Source organism: Labeo rohita, chromosome 24 (assembly GCF_022985175.1).
Source record: "Labeo rohita strain BAU-BD-2019 chromosome 24, IGBB_LRoh.1.0, whole genome shotgun sequence".
Taxonomy (NCBI): Eukaryota; Metazoa; Chordata; class Actinopteri; order Cypriniformes; family Cyprinidae; genus Labeo; species Labeo rohita.
This window is the reverse complement of record NC_066892.1, coordinates 27,347,440-27,367,924: the sequence shown is the minus strand read 5'-3', so window position 1 is coordinate 27,367,924 and position 20,485 is coordinate 27,347,440. Positions and strand designations below refer to the sequence as shown.

At 31.6% G+C, this 20,485-nt stretch overlaps 1 protein-coding gene across 2 annotated transcripts in view; it reads right to left on the bottom strand.

Annotated features, from left to right (window-relative positions):
* LOC127155532 (LYR motif-containing protein 4B) overlaps positions 1 to 20,485 on the bottom strand; it is a 73,590-nt gene that overhangs the window by 1,994 nt on the left and 51,111 nt on the right. The window contains exons 3-4 of one of the 2 annotated variants that reach the window (XM_051097795.1): positions 10,841 to 10,899; positions 3,357 to 4,104 (exon numbers count right to left, since the gene is read on the bottom strand). The exons of the other annotated variant lie outside the window; for it this stretch is intronic. Coding sequence (XP_050953752.1) covers positions 4,029 to 4,104; positions 10,841 to 10,899 — 135 coding nt within the window. The 3' untranslated portion in view covers positions 3,357 to 4,028. Of the gene's footprint in view, positions 1 to 3,356; positions 4,105 to 10,840; positions 10,900 to 20,485 lie in introns of those variants that run through there. 2 annotated transcript variants of the gene reach the window in all.

Sequence of the window (20,485 nt, the reverse complement as noted above, 5' to 3'; positions counted from 1 at the left end):
TGGGTTGTTTTTAACCCAGCATTTTTTAGAGTGTACCTACAACCTCACAACTGGTTTCTCGTTTGTCAGTAAATGTTGGAGAGAGAACTTTTTATTGGCTAATTTATTTATAAATTAAATAAAGAATTGGCTTTTATCAAAAGAAAGTCATTTGACAGCTTAAAGTCCAATATTACCAACAATCAAACCGTACTATTGACAATACCAGAAGACCAATAATATTTCTGCTGAATGATGTTTGGTTTTCGTTCAATTATAACAGACCCTATTTGTACATTTTAATACACTTTATTCATCTTATTGTGCTCTAAAGAAAGTTAAAGTGATAATTAGCTCTGTCTGGGAAGAAATCACACTCTTAAAATAAAGGTTGCTGGTATTATGGTTCCATGAAAAACCTTTAATATCTATATAACATTTCCAAAGCACAAAAGGTTATTTGGATTATTAAAATGTCCTTCACACTAAGAACAAAAAAAATCACTGAAAAATGATTCTTCTGCAGCATTGTTGCAAAAATCCCTACTTGGCACCTTAAATATTAAATATTAAAGGAGTAAAAATATTAAAGGAATAGTTTATCCAAAAAAGAAAATTTGCTGAAAACGTATTCATCTTCAAGCCAAAGATGTAGATGAGTTTGTTTCTTCATCAGATTTGGAGAAATGTAACATTGCATCACTTGCTCACCAGTAAATCCTCTGCAGTGAATGGGTGCCGTCAGAATGAGAGCCCAAACAGCTGATAAAAACATCACAATAATCCAGACACATCACAATCAAGACATCACAATGTCTTCTGAAGCTGTGTGTTTGTAAGAAATAAATAGATCATTAAGATGTTTTAATTTTAAACCATCACTTTTGGCCAAAATACAAGTTCAGCATCTATGACAACAACGCTTCCTCCAGTGAAAAAGTCAAAATCCACCCACATATTTGCTTTGAATTGTTTTGGCTTGATCTGTGCAGATTTCTCCCCTGATTCAGACAGATAGAGGATTCATATACTAGCTAATTTTTCTTAAAAATGTAAGATTTTTCTTTAAAATTTCTGACAAACACAGCTTTTGGCTTCTCAAGATGTGAACTGATTGACTGGAGTGGTGTGGATTACTTGTGGGCTATTGTGATGTTTTTATCAGCAGTTTGGACTCTCATTCTGACGGCACCCATTCACTGCAGAGGATCTACTTGATCTACTTTGATGAAGAAACAAACTCATCTACATCTTGGATGACTATGGGTGCAAGACAAAGCACACCTGTGTTGAATGGCAGATGTGCACGTAATGTCAGAGCAATTGTGTTAAAAAGGCACTAAAGTCCAAAGGGTATGTTGTAATGTTGTAATTATTTGTCCATGCTTTCAGAGGCCAGCAGCAGGCTAAATCAATACCGAACATAGAGTCAGGCCAGAGATGCGGCCTTCATGATGAACAAGGACAAACCTTGTGTGTCTGAAAAAACTGCCTGTTCTCACTGTCCATCATCAGAACTGCAGGAAAGAACACACTGATCAAACTGTATAAACAGTCAAAATTGCTGAGGATGAAATGTGAGCAAAACATCTGTGGAGCACGTAACTCGCAAAGAGCACCGACAATGTTTGATCAGCATTTGATAAAGAGCTGCAGTTGAAAACGTTTTGTCCAGTGTTGGTTATCAATATGTAAGGAGTAGTGGTTGAATGATGTGCTTTTCGTTTGCTAATACTGGTACTGATCATCGACAGCAGATTCAGATTCAGTGCTGTTTGGCAAACACAAGCAAGATGGCAAATGCAAATAATTAGTCTAACTACTGCAGTCTGTCACAAGCCAATATAAACAGGAATCAACTTAAAACAAACAAGACGTACAAAAATGACTGAAATGACATTCCTAAAAATTGCATGTAAATAAATTGCTTTTGAGAACAGCCAAGTGAATCTTTCAAGGCTATTAGATGATTTTGATTATAATAAATGGTATATTATTAGAAGACTAATCGTAGAAATTTTCAGTAGGGCCTATTGGGCTGCAAGTAAAGTTGGAAGGGGGAACAAAAAATTGAGGTTATGAAATTTAATAACATTTTTTTTTTTTTTTTATCACAAATACAAACAAACTATATTATTATTATTATTATTATTATTATTACTACTACTACTACTACTAGTGGGTAGAGAAAATATATACTGTCAAGTTAATAAAATTTTTAATATTACGTTTATTATTAAGCTTTTTATGTAATATATTTTTAAAACATTTTTTTATGTAATATATTTTATGTTTAAAAAATACAAATATAATATAAATATTTACAAAGATGAATACAATAACAACAACAACAACAATAATAATAATAATAATAATACAATTTATTATTATTATTGGGTATAAAAAAGACACTCTCAAGTTAATAGAAATTAAATATTTTCCAGATAATTTAATTTTAGTCTTAGTACAGTGACAGACATAAAAATCAATTATTTAAACAAGAATTATGGGGCTGTAAAAGTTAACATGTTACCTTTACAACAAAATATTTTCAATACATTTATAATATGTATTATTATTTTTTCCAAATGTGTAACAAATTTTCTGTTTTCATTGTTATTATTTCTACTACTACTACTACTACTACTGCTAGTGGGTAGATAAAGATATACTGTCAGGTTAATAAACAGTTTAATATTATGTTTAATATTTTTAAAACAAATACTAAAATTACAACAACAACAACAACAATAATAATACAAAACTACTTTAATTACAACAACAACAACAACAACAGCAACAACAACAATAATATTATTATTATTATTATTATTATCATCAAACAGTGTATTTGTTTTCAAAACATTAAAAATCCAAATATAATATTAATATTTACAAATATATACTGTATATCATCAACATCAACAACTACAACAACACCATTATTATTATTATTATTATTATTATTATTATTACTACTACTACTACTACTATTGGGTAGAAAAACATACACTGTCAAGTTAACAGTAACTAAATATAAATATAAAAATAATTGTTAACTATTTTAACTATTTTGGTCTACAGTGCAGTGACAAATATAAAAGTATTTTATGTAAGTATTTAATGTTGGAAACTAGTATTTTGGGGATGACATTTAGTAAATATGTATAACAAAATATTTTCAATACATTTACATAATACATTGTTATTACCATTATTATATTTTTTTCCAAATGCGTTGAAAATATTCTGTTATACATAATTTATGTAAACATGTTATTATTATATTATTATTATATTTTCTATTTTTATTACTATTATTGTTAATTATAATACATAATATTATAATCAAATGAATGGGTATTTATACTTGAAAATATATAGCTGTTTGTTTGTTTTTTTAACTAACATTTATCTTAAAATGCTGGATCTAATGAATGTATCTTCGGTTCTGTCTAAAATTAAACAGTGCAGAATAAGAGACGAGACCCCTGCACAGTAGCAGTGATTTCTCAGCACAAGCATAATCTTTCTCTAATTATCCCCTTGTGTTAAATTCGTTGACGCTACAAAATGAGTCCAGCCGGAGCGCTGCAGTCCATCCCGTCCACTCCATAAACGCACCACAGGTCTCCACCGCACCCGCATTTTGTGTGTTGACCGATGATTCGTCTAAAAGCGACACGCGGCCGCTCTATTAAAGACGTCTCAGAAAGAGTCAAGAAAGCTATCGGTTATAAAGACACACCAGAACATGCGGCAAATTGCCGGGCCGGGGCGGGGGAAAAGTCAAAGCGGAAGGAAAAGATGCAAGGTTGGCGAAGGAGGTGCACATGTTCATTTTTCATAGTGATGGCTCAGCAAAGAGGAACATTAAGATCCATTTCGGAGCAGGGGTGGCCCTCTGTAAATATTCCCTGCGTCCCGGTGACACGGACCATCTGTCAACTTCAGCCGCTCTCCTGGTGTCTCCTGTCCATAACCTCGCTTTAAAACAGAGGAGAGAGGGGCAACTGACGCAGACGAGCGCAGGATCTCGAGGGACGCAGTCAGATGACTGATGGGATGATGAGAGAGCAAGGTGCATTATGGTCCAGGTGCCAAACGGAGGAGTCAAGCGGCCAGCTGGTTTGAATTAAGTCAAGTGTTTAGTAAATATAAGGTCAGACTGATGCTGGAGAAACAACATAACGCTTCATAAACAATCAGTTTGGACACTGATGCACAAACACTAGCATACACTCTCAGTTAAAAAACGTTAAAATCTGTCACTGGGGCGGCACCATAAGGTATTGTACAAAAGGTAAAAGGCACACCTTTGTACCTCATTTATCCCTAAATGGGACATACTGTATCAGCACCTTAAAGTTATATATTAGTAATTTAAAAGTACATACACCTAAAGTAAACATATTAGTACCTACTGAAAGGGTACCACACCACTGATAGTTTTGTAACCTTACTTTCTGAGATAATACTCCACCATAGGAAAAATAACAAAATATACTAATTCATGTAACATACAAAAAAAAAAAAAAAAAAAAAAAAATATATATATATATATATATATATATATATATACACATATATTGAAAAGGTCATGTGAAGTCAAGGTTCTTGTTTTAGAAACTGTTATTTATCATTTATTTTATGGAACTATATTTACTGGCAAATAAATATTACTCTGCTATTAAACAAATTTTTATATTAGCTTTTGGAGCTCTGCTTGTAGCTTGGAAAATGGCTGGTTAAAAGTAGCTTTCAATCTGGGTAGAATAAATACAATGAATAGTTCATCCATGGATAATTCATTCTGTAAAACATATTTTGTTGTGGTATCACTGTAGGAAACACTGTTTGCTATATTTGCACAAGCTTGAAAAATCTCACAGTGCACACTTTTTAATCCAAAACACTATTTTTTTTCTTTTCACTGTTTGCAAAACTGAAGGTGGACGTGTCCAAACACGTACACAGAGCCTTCCCACGCTGTGTTTCTTTTCCCACTACGGACTGACTTGACCCTGCTATTATGCCAAATGAGTGAAAACATGATTAATCAAATTTGGGGAAAACGTAAGCCTTTAAAAGAAAAGCAAAGCAAAGCAAAGCAGAACACAAAACTAAACAACAACAACTACAAAAAACAATACAAAACAGAAAACAAAACAAAGCAATAAAAACAAAAAAAAAACACAACACAAAATACAGAAAACAAATCACTCCAACAAACAAAAAAAAAACAGTAAATACATAAACAAAGCACAGAAACAAAAACAAAAGATCAAAACAAAACAGAAAAAACAAACAAACAAATAAATAAATACAAAACTAAACAATTAAGAAAACACCACAAACGAGAGAAAGCAAAACAAAGAACAAAGCAAAATCACACTAAACTAAAACAGAAAAAACAAAACAAAAGAGAAAACCAAACAAAAAACACTAAACAGAAAACAAAACTCAAAACAATAAATAAAAAAACAATAAAATAAATAAATAACAAACCAAACAAAAATAAAGTAAAAAAGCAAAACATACACACAACAAACAAGAAAAGAAAACAAACAAAAGAGAAAACTAAACCAATCAACGACAACACACACACACACACACACACAAAAAACACTAAGCAGAAAACAAAAAGAACAAAAAACGCCCAAACAAAGCAAAACTAACAAAAAATTAAATAAAAAACCCCCAGAAAGTGAAACAAACAAAAACAAGACAGAAAACAAAAAGCAAAACAAAAATAAACAAAAAACTAAAATCAAACAATTAATTAAATAAAGAAAGAAACAAAACACACAAACTAAAAAAGCAAAACAAAACAAACAAAAAACAAACAAAAAAGAAACAAAAACAGAAAATTTTAACAAATAAGAAAATAAAACAAACAATATGAAAACAAAACAAACAAAAAAGCAAAATGACAACAAAAAACTAAAAGATAAACAAAAACCATAAACCAAAACAAATACAAAAAACAGAAAACAAAAAAGTAAAAACACAAAAATAAACAAAGAATTGAATAAAAAACAATAAATTAAATAAAAAACACACTAAACAAAAGAAACAAAACCCAAATAAAAACAGAAAAATCTGAACAAATAAAAAACAAAAAAACAAAAAGAGAAAACAGAACAAATAAAAAAACAAAGCAAAATGACAACAAAAAACTAAAGCAGGAAAACAAAACAAACAAAAAACACAGAACAGAAAACAAAGACAACAAAAACAAAGCAAAACAAAACAAACAAATCAATCATACAAACCAAAAACAAGAAAACAAAAATAAACACAAAACAGAAAACAAAAATCAAAACAAGAAAATAAACAAATAAAAAACAAACCAAACAAAAATAACACATCAGAAAAAAAGCAAAACAAAAAAAAAACAAGCAAATAAAACAGGAAACAGAGAATTTCCATGAAAATGCTTCCAGGACTCTAAACTGCCTTGGCTCTAAACTAATGGATATTCAGACATGACTGTTTTTTAAGTGGAAAGTGAAAGGTGTGAAACAAAGTGAAAAGGACAGCATGGAGTTGGCTGTGCCAGAGCTGAAGTGACTCTTGACTTTCCTCAGGACCGGTTTGTGCTGTGCCATCACAGCTCTTTCTGTTTTGCCTGACATCAGCAGGGCATGCTGGGTACATCACACTCCAGGGAGGCACCTGTGCAAACTCATCCAGCACAGACACCCTCTCTCAACATCATCAATATTTGACCGAGAACTTTAAGAAATGACCTCAAAACACCACCTGCCATAATCACACATACAAATGAATGAAAACTACAGTATCAGCTCTCGAAAGACAGATTATGTGACATTACCAGGGTATGTTTACATCCTGCTATATGACTGGACAAATGCTGTTCCACTGGCTGACATGTAATATAACAGCACTGGGATGTCAGCCGCTTTGCCAATAGATGGTCAAACAAAACAAAACAAAACAAAAATTATATACACATATATATATATATATATATATATATATATATACACATATACACACACACACACACATATACACATACATATATATATATATATATGTATATATATATATATATATATATATATATATATATATATATATATATATAAACACAAAATAAATAAATAAGTAAAAATACAAAACAAAAAGAAACAAAACAAAAACAAGAAAACTGAACAAAACACTACAAACAAGAGAAAGCAAAACAATCAAAAACAAAGCAAAATCACAACAACAAACTAAAACAGGAAAAAACAAAAACAACAAGAAGACCAAAACAGAAAACAAAAAGCAAAAAAAAACAACAAAAATAAACAGAAAACAAAAATAAATTAAACAACAATTAATTAAATAAAAAACAAACCAAACAAAAATAAAGTAAAAAAGCAAAACACACACACAAAAACAAAAACAAATGAATAACAGAAAAATCTGAACAAATAAGAAAACAAACAAAAGAGAAAACTAAACTAAAAAACAAAAAAACAAAAAGAAAAAACAAAAAGAACCAAAAAACAAAAAACAAAACAAACAAACAAAAAACAATTTAAAAAAAAAACTATGCGAAACAAACAAAAACACAAGACAGAAAACAAAAGGCAAAACAACAAAAATAAACGAAAAAGGAAAACAAAAAGCAAACACAAATCAAACAATTATTTAAATAAATAAAAATGAAACAAACAAAAAACACAAACTTTTTGGAAGGCCAAGGCTGAAATAGTTGAATTTTGATTGTCACATTACAACAACTGACCTGCGTGCATCATTTTGCTGCTTGAATTTGATGCTTTGCGTAACAAAGTTCAATGTATTGTGTAACACTGATGCTAGAGGACTATAAGAGGAGTGCATGAGAATCAATGCACATGCATATCAATCAAGTTTGGACTCTTCAAATCAATCCTAGATGATGGCTTTGGCTTCCTTAAACTTGCACACACTCTTAAAGGCTCCTTGGGGGAAGCCAGCATCTATATTGGTGCTCCCTGTAGGTTTGGTGGCAGATGTTTTCACAGAATTTCAAAGACAGCACAACAGCTGCCTGTTAGTCAAAGATGGGGATTCTGGGAGACTACAGCTGGCTGTCCTATACATTTGAGAACCAAACCTAAACATCACCAGATGGTGCAAATATATGTGTAGTCTCATGATGGATGCTGCATTACTACACTTAGCGCCACAAGTGAGTGTTTTTATGGCATTAAGGACAGAGATGTGCCAAAGCAAGCATAAAAACACTCATTAATGGATTATTTTCCAAAAAAAACAGTGGCCTTTATGTTACTCCACATACTTACAGAGAACACAGGGCAGCCAAAGAGGGCGCTTTTGAGTGCCTAAATGAATCATAACATGACAAATCAGAAAGTCTAGCACAGGGCTGTTGAGCACACCTAAACAAGCTAATCAAGGTCTTCAGGATTACGTCAGCATTACACACCGCTGTGTTGTTTCAGGGTTGTATACCAGAGCATACACTGCAAAAAATAAAAAACACAATTTGTTGTGTCAGCTTAAAATAATTTGTTACCCTGCTGCCTTAAAATTTTAAGTTCAGTCAACTAAAATAAGTTTAGTCAACTTGAAATGTTAAGTTGTACTAAGTAACAACTTAGATATTTGTGTTTGCTAAACTTAACAGATGGGTAAGTAACCCAGCTGCCTTAAAATTTTAAGTTGATTCAACTCAAATATCTAAGTTATCACTTAGTATAATTTAACATTTCAAGTTGAATAAACTTTTTTTGACTTAACTGAACTTAAAATTAAGGCAGCCAGGTTACAAATTATTTTAAGTTGACTCAACAAATTGTTTTTACAGTGTAGGGAGTGCAGGCTAAACGTTTGGTTTAAACAGCAAAGTGTAGTTTCAAATATAATATAATATAATATAATATAATATAATATAATATAATATAATATAATATAATATAATATAATATAATATAATATAATATAATATAAATGTCTGAGAATGGTAAGATTTTTTTAATGTTTTTGAAATGCATTAATTTGATTAAAAATGCAGTAAAAACTGTATATATAAAAAAGTAATATTGTAAAATATTATTAGAATTTAAAATAAGTGTTTTCTATTGTAATATATTTAAAAATGTAATTTATTCCTGTGATCAAAGCTGAATTTTCAGCATCATTACTCCAGTCTTCAGTGTTATATTAGCCTTCAGAAATCAGTCTAATATGCTGATTTGCTGCTCAAAAAAACATTTTTGATTATTAATAACGTTGAAAACAATTGTACTTGAGGTAAAAGTTATATTTTTTTTGGTGGAAACCTTGATACATAAACAGGAAATTCAAAAGAACATAATCTATTTGTAATAGAAATCTTTTGCAACATTGCAAAGGTAATAACGGAAAGTAATATACTTTTTATAAATTTAATACATCCTTGCTCAATTCAAGTATTTATTTTGTAAATAATTAAATATTGTTTATATAGTATAGGAAACTAATATATAATACAATATAATACAATATAATATAATATAATATAATATAATATAATATAATATAATATAATATAATATAATATAATATAATATAATATAATAATATTACATTTATATATTTAACAATAATAATAATAATAATAATAATAATAATAATAATCACAATAATAATTTTACTAATATTATTATCATCATCATTATTATTATCATATTATTATTAATAATTCAATGTATTATGTAAGTACATAGTGTTGTTTTTTGTTGTTATTATTATTATTATTATTTTTAGTGCTGTCAAACGAATAATCGCAATTAATCAGATCAAAAATAAAGTTTTTGTTTATGTGTGCGTGTGTGTGTGCACTGTCTGTATTTATTATTTATATATAAACACACACACATGCATGTATATATTTAAGAAAAATATGTTATGTTTATATATTAAAAATATGTATGTATAATATCAGTTCATTATTATCATCATCATCACAGTTATCTAACAGTTTTGAATTTTATTGATTTTTTAAAAACAAAAATATCATCATTATATTGGCCATACATAATAATAATAATAATAATAATATAATATTTATTATATAAGTGTATAACATTATTATTATTATTATTATTATTATTATTTTAAAAAATAACATATTTCAACAATAGTTTTATATTTTATTTAATTTTATTAAATATATCATCATTATATTGGCCATTAGCCAGCCTAGTTTCTGAACAACAACAACAACACCACCACCAATAATAATAATAATAATAATAATTTATAATATAAGTATATATTATCATTATTATTACTATTATTATTATTATTATTATTATTATTATTAAACAAAGTTAAGTTTTTAATTTTATTGAATTGATATATCATCATTATAATATAATATACGTCAGCATTACACACCGCTGTGTTGTTTCAGGGTTGCATACCAGAGCATTTTACGGAGCATGTTTGGTTTAAATAGCAAAGTGTAGTTTCAAATATAATATAATATAATATAATATAATATAATATAATATAATATAATATAATATAGTATAATATAGGCCAAAAGACATCAATTACTGCATTTGGGAAAGATTCAGGAAGGTTAAGACGTTTTTGGTTTGGCCCTCCATTACCTACAGCAGTTATTGAGACAATGAACATTTACAAGCTTAGCAGCCTTTAGGACAATCATTCTTGCATATTACCCTTTAAAATAGGCCAAACTGATAATTTGGTTGTAAATGAGCATGCAGCATGTAAGTGTGGGTGTGCACAGCCTGAGGCTCTTCCAAAAGGATTCACTAGGGGGCAGCAGCGGCTAAAACTACACTCCACACACCAGCACACACACAAAAGACTCTGCTCTACTCACAGTGGGCGTGTCCTCGTTCTCCACCGCTCCTGCTCCTCCACTAGCGTTGGGGGGCGGAGCTGTGAGGGCAGGAGGAAAAACTGACATGACAAGTCTCTAGGCCAATCAGAGCGCAGCAGGCACTGCCTCATGTTAATTGATGCGGCTGCAGCAGGCACCCTATTGTTGGGATGTCACACTGCAGATTCCCAGTCACACACACACACACACACACACTACAGAAGTGTCACACGGCTCTTTTTTTTTCTGTGGATCAACTGCAGACACTGCAGAAAAACTGTGGTAGCCGTACACTGGAAATGACAATGGAACACATACACACGCTATTCCTTAAGGGAATGCAGATGTGCGGACGACTCGCCTGCGACTAGACTGGCTCACGTGCAGTTAGCGCTGCAGATAATAAAACATTTCGCAGGGAAAGGTTAACGAGTGCAAAGACAGGTGAGAATTCATTTGCAATGCAGACTCGCGACCACAGGTTCAAATTAAACTTTTGGTTCATCAGATATTTCCCACTGTGCCCTTTAGCAAACAGTACACCGGCTTACGCTGCGTTAAAATCACACAGGAAATGGAACTGAGGATTTTAAAGTCAGGTCAAAATGACCTCCAATTGATTCAAGAATCAAATCTACTGTGATATCTTCCAATCTACTCCCCATATAGTAAACCCAGAGATATATTTGAGCATAGTGATTGACGAATTCAATCCCAGAGTGTACTGGGGTTTTTCTAGTAAAGTGGACAGGGCACCTGAAGGGCATTTGAGTGGCCCGCAGCGCATTATTCATGAACAGACTGTTTGTTTGTATCTTTAACTCTATGAAGCCTGTATCGTATCTACTTTATCATATCTGATACGCACATGTCTAAATGATAAACATGATCAAAACTTTCCTGTTAAACCTGTTGCACACAATCTACTACATGCCTTCTGTCATGTAATTGATAGTTGACTTATTTAGCAAGTAAAAGGGTGGCAATACTTTAGTTTAGGGACCAATTCGCACTATTAACTTGCTTATTAGCATGCATTTTACTAGCATATTGGCTGGTTATTAGTACATATAAAGCACATATTAATGCCTTATTCTGCATGACCATACTTTAGATCCCTTAATTCTACCTCATACCTAAACTTAACAACTAACTATTAATAAGCAGAAAATTAGGAGTTAATTGAGGTTGCATTTCAGAGCGACTGTGTTCACCACACAAACTGTTATCATTTACATGGGTGGAGCGTCTCAAACTCCATCTCTGCATGTTGTTGTGAGTTTTGGGAATGCAACGTGCGCAGATTTGTAAGGTAAATCATTTATAAACCTATGCAAACAAGGTTTATACAAATCATTATCTTTCTTAATATGCTAACTGTTCATTGCAATTTCAAAATAAAAGTTGAAACCCTCACTCTGAGTTTATACGTTTGGTGTCCACATAGCCGTTAAATTACAGTGGCTGTAGCTTTTCTATCATAAAGAAATTGCCTAATACTTTTGAATGTTGTTTAGTCAATATTAAACAAGGATTAGATCACTTAGTAATGTGTAAAAACAAGGTGCCCTCTGCAGGCATTTGTTATAATGCGTAATGTTCACTAGCTCTATTGTTTATAATACATTATGTATTTTTGTTCAATAAAACCATATGATTACTTGCTTTTGAAATAATTATTATTGCCTCATTGCTATTATATTAGGTGTGGGAATCTTCAGGCACTTCACAATCCAATCTGATTCCCATTCTGGGAGTCACGATCCGATTCCAAAACGATTCTTGATCTAAATTTTTTCTCCAATTAATTCGTCTGCTGTGCAAATACATCTTTACAACCTTACATTTTAACCAAAACTGCAGTTTCATTCTTTTTTGTTTATAGTTGGAATCTCTGTATGTCAGTATGTCAAAACTCAATATCACTATGCATCACATTCTCAGTTTTTATATTACTGCACATGGCTACATTTTCATATTTTGTGAAAACTTAATTTTTTTGTTATATAAACAGGCTACTTTTTAAAACAATCACTTATTTAAAATAAGTGTTCTTTAAGTATCAAATTTTCAGACAATAGTTACGGCTTTTTCTTTTTCCTCAGCATTATTGCCGTTTGATTATTACTGATGAGATCATAGACAGTGGCACCTTTATCAGACTGTATTTACACTAATACACAGATCTATTTCGATATATCAGATGTTTTGTCATGCTCTGAAAACATAACTACATAATAGTTGAACTTTTGCCACTGCTCTCTGAAGAAGAGAAGCGCTTTCCGCGTTCTGTGTGAAAGCCACTTTACAGCGCAAATTCTGTGCAACGAAGCCAGCACCATCACTCTAGCATGCACTCATGACACATGCAGGGAAAAAAAAAAACAAGCTCAGAATCAGTTGAAGAGAGAATCGCGATGCATCGGAGAATCGATTTTTTTCTCCCACCCCTATATTATATATGCATTTTAGGTCATTTTAAAGACTATTGTTCACTCGATTAATCGTCTGAGTAATCAACAGATTACCTCATTTCAAAAATAATCGTTAGTGACAGCACTATTTTGATCACAAAACTAAGCATTTAAATCATCTTCCTAAGGCATATTTTTGAGAGACATAGTGTGACGGCTGATATTTATACAATTTTATGCAAGTAGTCTGCTATACTGTTATATAAATATCAACATCTGTACCAATTTTCATATTTTTATTCAGTTTAGGCCTCTGAATAAAACTGGGGTATTTCTCCCTTCATAATCACATTATCTGAGATGTAAATGCCATATGATACTCTAAATAAATAAATAAATAAAAATATTTTCATAATTTGTCTTTTCAATAAATGGTAACTAATATATATATATATATATATATATATATATATATAAATAGGAAATGCAATAGTTTATTGGGTAAGAATTTATTTTAAGGTCTAATTCGCACTATTAAGTATTTGATTATTGCCTCAATAAACTCATAATTTGCTGCTTATTAACAGTAAAAAAAATAAAAATAATTAGAATGTTGCCTAGTCAACATAAGAGTTTAAGTTTAAAGTACTAAAATGACTAAAACTGAAAAAAAGGTAAACAGAAATATATATATATAAAAAAGCTAATAAATATGACAAAAGCATAAAACAAATTCACTAAAATGTACAATAAATATTAAAATGACAACAAAAAAAGAAAAATATCTAACCAGTTCAAAAAAATAAGTGCTGAAATTACAAAAACTGAAATAAAATAGTATATATATATATATATATATATATATATATATGTAGGAAATGCAATAGTTTATTGGGTAAGAATTTATTTTAAGGTCTAATTCGCACTATTAAGTATTTGATTATTGCCTCAATAAACTCATAATTTGCTGCTTATTAATAGTAAGATACTCGTCATGGTACTCTTACGAACGGACCATGAAGACTGACACAGAACAGAAGAAACTGTTGAATGAAGTCAATTTTTTGTTCAAAAAGTATTCTCGTAGTTTCATAAAATCAAGGTTTAACCACAGATGTCACATGGAATATTTTAACAATGTCCTTACTACCTTTTTTGCCCTTAAACATGTCAGTTGCGTTGCTGTCTATGGAGGGTCAGAAAGCTCTCAGATTTCATCAAAAATATCTTTATTTGTGCACTGAAAATGGTCTTGTGGGTTTGGAATGACATGAGTGCGAGTATATAATGACTGAATTTTCATTTTTGGGTGAACTAACCCTTAAAGTTTAAGTATGGGGTAGATTAAGAGATCTAAAATATAGTCATGCAAAATAAGTCATTAATATGTGCTTTATAAGTGCTAATAAACAGCCAATAAGTTATAATATGCATGCTAATAATAAACAACCAGCCAATAGTGAGATTTGGTCCCTAAACTAAAGTGTTACCCAATAAACTATTGCATTTCCAAAACAGTGTTTTCTCAGGGGTTAAGAAAGTTATTTTTATCATTCACTTATTATCAAACACCATGCGAGACATGATGGTGTGCGTTTGGCAGGTACGGGTTACTGTGGAAACGGTGGCGGCCAGGAATAAACCTGCGAATGTGGGAATGTGGAGTCTATACAAATCCTCTGGCTCTTCTTGAGCAAACCCTCAATCTTTTGGCGGCGGGTGTTGGATAATGCGCCGACGGGCCATTCCTATCAGATGCCTCCCCTGCCCTTGTTAGGCATTACAAGCCATTAATGAAGCGCTTGGAGCGCCGTATGAGCGGTTTGGGAGCGGGATGGTGGAAATTAAGGGATGACAGACGTGAGGGGAGGGTGTCTGGCATCAAGAAATCAACGAGCTTGAGTAAATTAAAGCAAGCATTTTGCCTCCTACTGAAATTTTCAGAGGTATAAACAGACCCTGAAGTAAAAAACGAGTGAGCGAGACAGAGAGAAAGATTATATCCAGCTGTCTCCTCAGATCTTCTCCATCTTTCCTCAAAAAGCTCTTCCCCCTTTTCATTTGCATTTCTGGAGTAGAATGGCAGTAGTAAACTGACTAACGTGGTTCAGTAGCACTTTGTGTTAATTCTCTCAACCTCCATCACCTTCAGCTCTGCGTTTTTGCACAGGCTGCTTAAAAATTCAGTTTGTTGAAAAGAACACCTCACCCAAAAATTAAAATTAGGTCATCACTTATTAACCCTCATGTCATTTCAAACCCATGTGAAGGGCGGCTGGAGAAAATCTGGAGATGCTTTTTTCTGTGCAATTGCAATGAACGAGAAGCTTTTAAACTTCAGAAAGGAAGCACAACCACCATAAAAGTATCATTCAAGTCTTCTGAAGTCACATGACAGCTATGTGTGAGGAACAGACCAGAGCTGCAATGGAAAAATAAAACTAAAACAAACTATTAAAAATTATTTTTGATAATTAAAATAAATTGGAAATGAAAAAAAAAAAAAAAAAAAAAAAAAAAAAAAAAAATTAAACTACTATTTAAATAGAAATTAGAATGTTGCCTAATCAACATAAGAGTTTAAGTTTAAAGTACTAAAATGACTAAAACTGAAATAAAAAAGGTAAATAGAAATATTTAAAAAAAGCTAATAAATATGATAAAAGCATAAAACAAATTCACTAAAATAAATATTAAAATGACAACAAAAAATATAAAAAATCTAACCAGTTCAAAATAATAAGTACTGAAATTACAAAAACTGAAATAAAAGTTTAAAATAAATAATAATAATAATAATAAAAATAATCAGAAAATATAAATTGAAAGCCAATTCAAAGTGATTGTAAATATTATAGTATAAAAGGTAAATTACTAAAACTAAAAATAATTCACAGAAAATTACTAAAACTTATTATATATAAATTATATTATTATTGTTGTTATATATAAAAATTATTATGTGAAAAAATGGAAATTGAATACATTGAAATAAATTCACTTTAAAGTATTACTAAATACTACAATAATATATAAAGAATTCTAAAATAATACTGTAATGGACCAAAATTGAAGTTGTTGTACTGAAAATCTCTCTCCAGTCAACTCTTAAATTAAGTGATAAATAAAATAAAATAAAAATAAATAAATAAATAAAAATAAAATAATAAAATAAAATAAAACATTTGTGAACAAATAATTTTTGTCAGCCAGAAACATTGAAAACATCTGAATCATGCACTAATCTCCAATGAAACTCTGGCAGGTGTGAATACTTTCAAACTTTAAAATATTACTAAATACTACAATAGTATATGAAGAATTCTAAAATAATACTGTAATGGACCAAAATTTAAGCCGTTGTACTGAAAATCCAGAATTCTCTCCGGTAAGCTCTTAAACTGAGTGATAAATAAAATAAAATTAAATTAAATAAAATTAAATAAAAATAAATAAATAAGTAAATAAAATAAAATTAAATATTTGTGAACAAATAATTTTTGTCAGCCAGAAACACTGAAAACATCTGAATCATGCACTAATCTCATGGCGCTCTGGCAGGTGTGAAGACTTTTAGTGAACAAAGACTTAAATTTCAGTGCATGAATCACATGGATCTCTTTCATGATTCTTTGAGGTTGTTTTTGAAGTCTAAAAGCTCCGGTCTCCATTCACTGTTAACTAAATGTAAAAGAACGACCAGCACAGCCTTCAAAATATATTATTTTGTGCTCCACATAAGAAAAAACTCATACGGGTTTGCACCAATGTCAGGGTGAGTAAATATATAGACAGAATTGTCATCTTTGTGAGAAATAATCACTGAATTCATTTGACCTCTACTGCATAGGCTGCTTAAACATTCAGCTTGTTTAAGGTCAGGATGGGGTTCCTCCTCCTCCTCAAAGCTTTTTCGCACATATCTGCAACACAACACCTCCCTACAGTAAGCTGCAGTAACTCCTCAGAGGCTCGTGGGAGGGGCGAGCAGACAATCAGCAGAAAAACTAGAGGAGAGAAGGACAGGAATCCACCCCTGAGTTTTGGCCATTTGTCTCATCCTTCGAGTATCTAGTCTAGGCATCGGTGCTCAGGGGGTCCCAGGACTGCTTCGATTACCCCCTCATCTTCAATTACAGCGGCGGTGCGGCAGAGGAGGTCGTGCCCTTGAAAAAGTGATGGTGAGGGGCAGATGGAGAAACCCTAGTCTCAGCCGCAGATGCCACTTACAGACAGGTTACACCTTGTCTGATGTATATTATGTCTTAAAAAAGTGCAAGTGCTTTCACAAAATGCCAAGCTCCAGTGGGACTGGCTGGCTTTGCAAACACTTTAGGAGTCATGTTGCACAGGTTTTTTGTCTGTGTTAATGTACATCACTCTGGAAACTTGTCTTGCACGCAAGTTGGAGAAGATCTGCGCACTGCAACGGATACTCTGCAGTGAATGGGTGCCGTCAGAATGGGAGTCCAAACACAGTTGACAAAAAAAGCACAATAATCCACAAGCAATCCACACCACTCCAGTCCATCAGTTAACATCTTGTGAAGCCAAAAGCTGCATGTTTGTAAGAAATGAGTGCATCAGTAAGGCATTTTAACTACAAACCATTGCTTCAGACTGAAATCAGAGTCCATAATCCATAATAAGGCGTCCTTCCTTTGAAAAAGTTATCTGATCTGAATCAGGAGAGAAATACGCATGCATCACCGTTTACTAGTAAAAACAGTCCAACAGAATTCTAAACAAATATGTGTGTGGATTTTGATGTGAGAGAACTAGGGGTCGACCGAAAGGTGTTTTTCAGTGTCAGTGTCGAAACCGATTATTACAGATCAAGTAGACAGATAACCAATGTTTTAAACCGATATGTCTGGTGTAAAAACGAAAATCAATGACAAAACTAAAAATAATGTTTTTAAAATGCTTTTAAATGATTTTATCGGCAAATTGGTGAAAATGACCAATTCCATAACCATAAAAATGCTTAATATTGGTGCCGATAATTACCCCTAGAAAGGGCAGGAGATGGACTTTTTTCACTAGAGGAAGTGTTATAATGAATTATGCAGTAAAATTTTGGCCAAAAGCAACAGTTTAACGTTAAAACATGGATTTAAAAAAAAAAAGATAAAATATTACTCCAGTAAAAGTAAAAGTGCTCCTCTTTCAATTTTACTCGAGTGAAAGTACAAAAGTACCCAATTTTTTATGTACTTAAGTAAAAAAGTACTGATAGATTTATTTTGCAATTTTATATAGGCTACTTAATTGAATTTTATATTAGCACATATTTTTTTTATAATCCTACTGCTCAAAATACCTGGGATTTTCCCAAAAAATACATTTTTGTTGTTGATATGGACTATGTTGACGAGAGTGATGTAGTAATATTCAATGTGAAGCTTACACTCAAATGTACCTGAGAGAAAACAGACCATCTGACCATCAAATTTTCACCGGTAAGAAAAACGTGTTTTAAAGCCTGTTTTGCATAATGTCACAGTTAAATATGACATGAGAATAAGGCCTGAAGTTAGCAAGAACATTTTAAGGAAAATATAACTATATTTTCAAAATGATTTTTTCCTTTTAAATATTGTCTGTGTAAAAACACCCCTGGCCAAATGCCCCCAGAGGGCATCACTTTTCACTTTGATAATTATTGTAGTTACCATGTTCTGAACATCACATCCTTTCTTTTTCCCTCGGATGTAATCTATCTAGGTGGTTGAATAAAAATATGTGGACTTTATATCTAAAAATTATCTCAACTTAGCACCAGCAAGCAGCTAGACAGTTGGCATCAGCTAACAATATGTACTTATTTTCAGTATGGTTGAATAAACATTCATATCTATCTACTCTAGCTGATCCAAACAATATAAAAATGTATACTGTTACTAAACAATATAAAAACAGACGTCACATAGGGCTACATTTTAATAAAACTGCTAACGTTACATCAGCGAGGAATATGAACGTGCATGAGTTATTTTATTTAAGCTGTTATTTAAATTTTTCGTTTTTGATGTGTCTGAATTCAAGCATTTCAGTGGGCTTAAACAGATCACCTTTTACAGCAGATGTAATTCACAAACAACGGACAGCTTTGACCTAAATATGATTTTCAGTTATAATAATTAATCCTAAAATTCGACATTAGAAACTTACTTTTCGCAGCATCAGTCGCGCGCGCACAAGATCTCCCGGTTGTGAATTCAGTTGACTGGAGACTCGCTCTAAACGGATCATTTGAATCAATGAGTTGTCGACTCGAGAACAGCTGTAATCGGATCATTCCAATTCGTGAATGAATCATTTGGTGCGATTGGCGAATCAATTTAACAGGTTCATTGAAAAGAATCAGTTTGTTCATTAATCAGACACCGCTTGTACAATCTTACGCTTTGGAATGTAGTGAAGTAAAAGTGAAAGTTACTCAAAATAAAACTACTCCAGTCAAGTACAGATACTTGAAAAATGTACTTAAGTACAGTAACGAAGTACAACTACTTTGTTACTGCCCACCACTGTAGAAAGGACAACAGGAGATGGACTTTTTCACTGGAGGAGAGGTTATTATGGATTATGGAGTCAAATTTGGGCTGCAAGCAACAGTTTAAAGTTAAAACATTTAAATTTGTTTCTTACAAACATGCAGCTTTTGGCTTCACAGGATGTTAACTGATGGACTGAAATAAAAGGCACTTTAAAATATTACTAAATACTATAATAGTATAGAAAACACTGAACATACTGAAAATCTTTCCTTCCAGCGAGCTCTTAAATCAGATCCACTGTGTCCATTTTAAATGATTCATTCAGATTTGTGAACTTAAATTACTGTATCAGCAAATCAGTTTTTAAAATGACCGATACTGATAACCATATAAATGTTTAATATCGGTGCCGATAATTGATTGATCGCTAGAGAGGAAAACAGGAGATGGACTTTTTTTACTGAAGGAAATGTTATTATGGACTCAAATTTTGTCCGAAGTCAACAGTTTAAAGTTTAAAACATATTAATTTGTTTCTTACAAACATGCAGCTTTTAGGTATACAGTAAGTTAAATGATGGACTGAAATAAAAGACACTTCAAAATATTATTAAATACAATAATAGCATAGAAAACACTATTATAAACCAAAATGTCAGATTTTGAAATCAGTTTTGTAAATGACTGATAACCAAAAAAAAAAATGCTTAATATCGGTGACGATAATC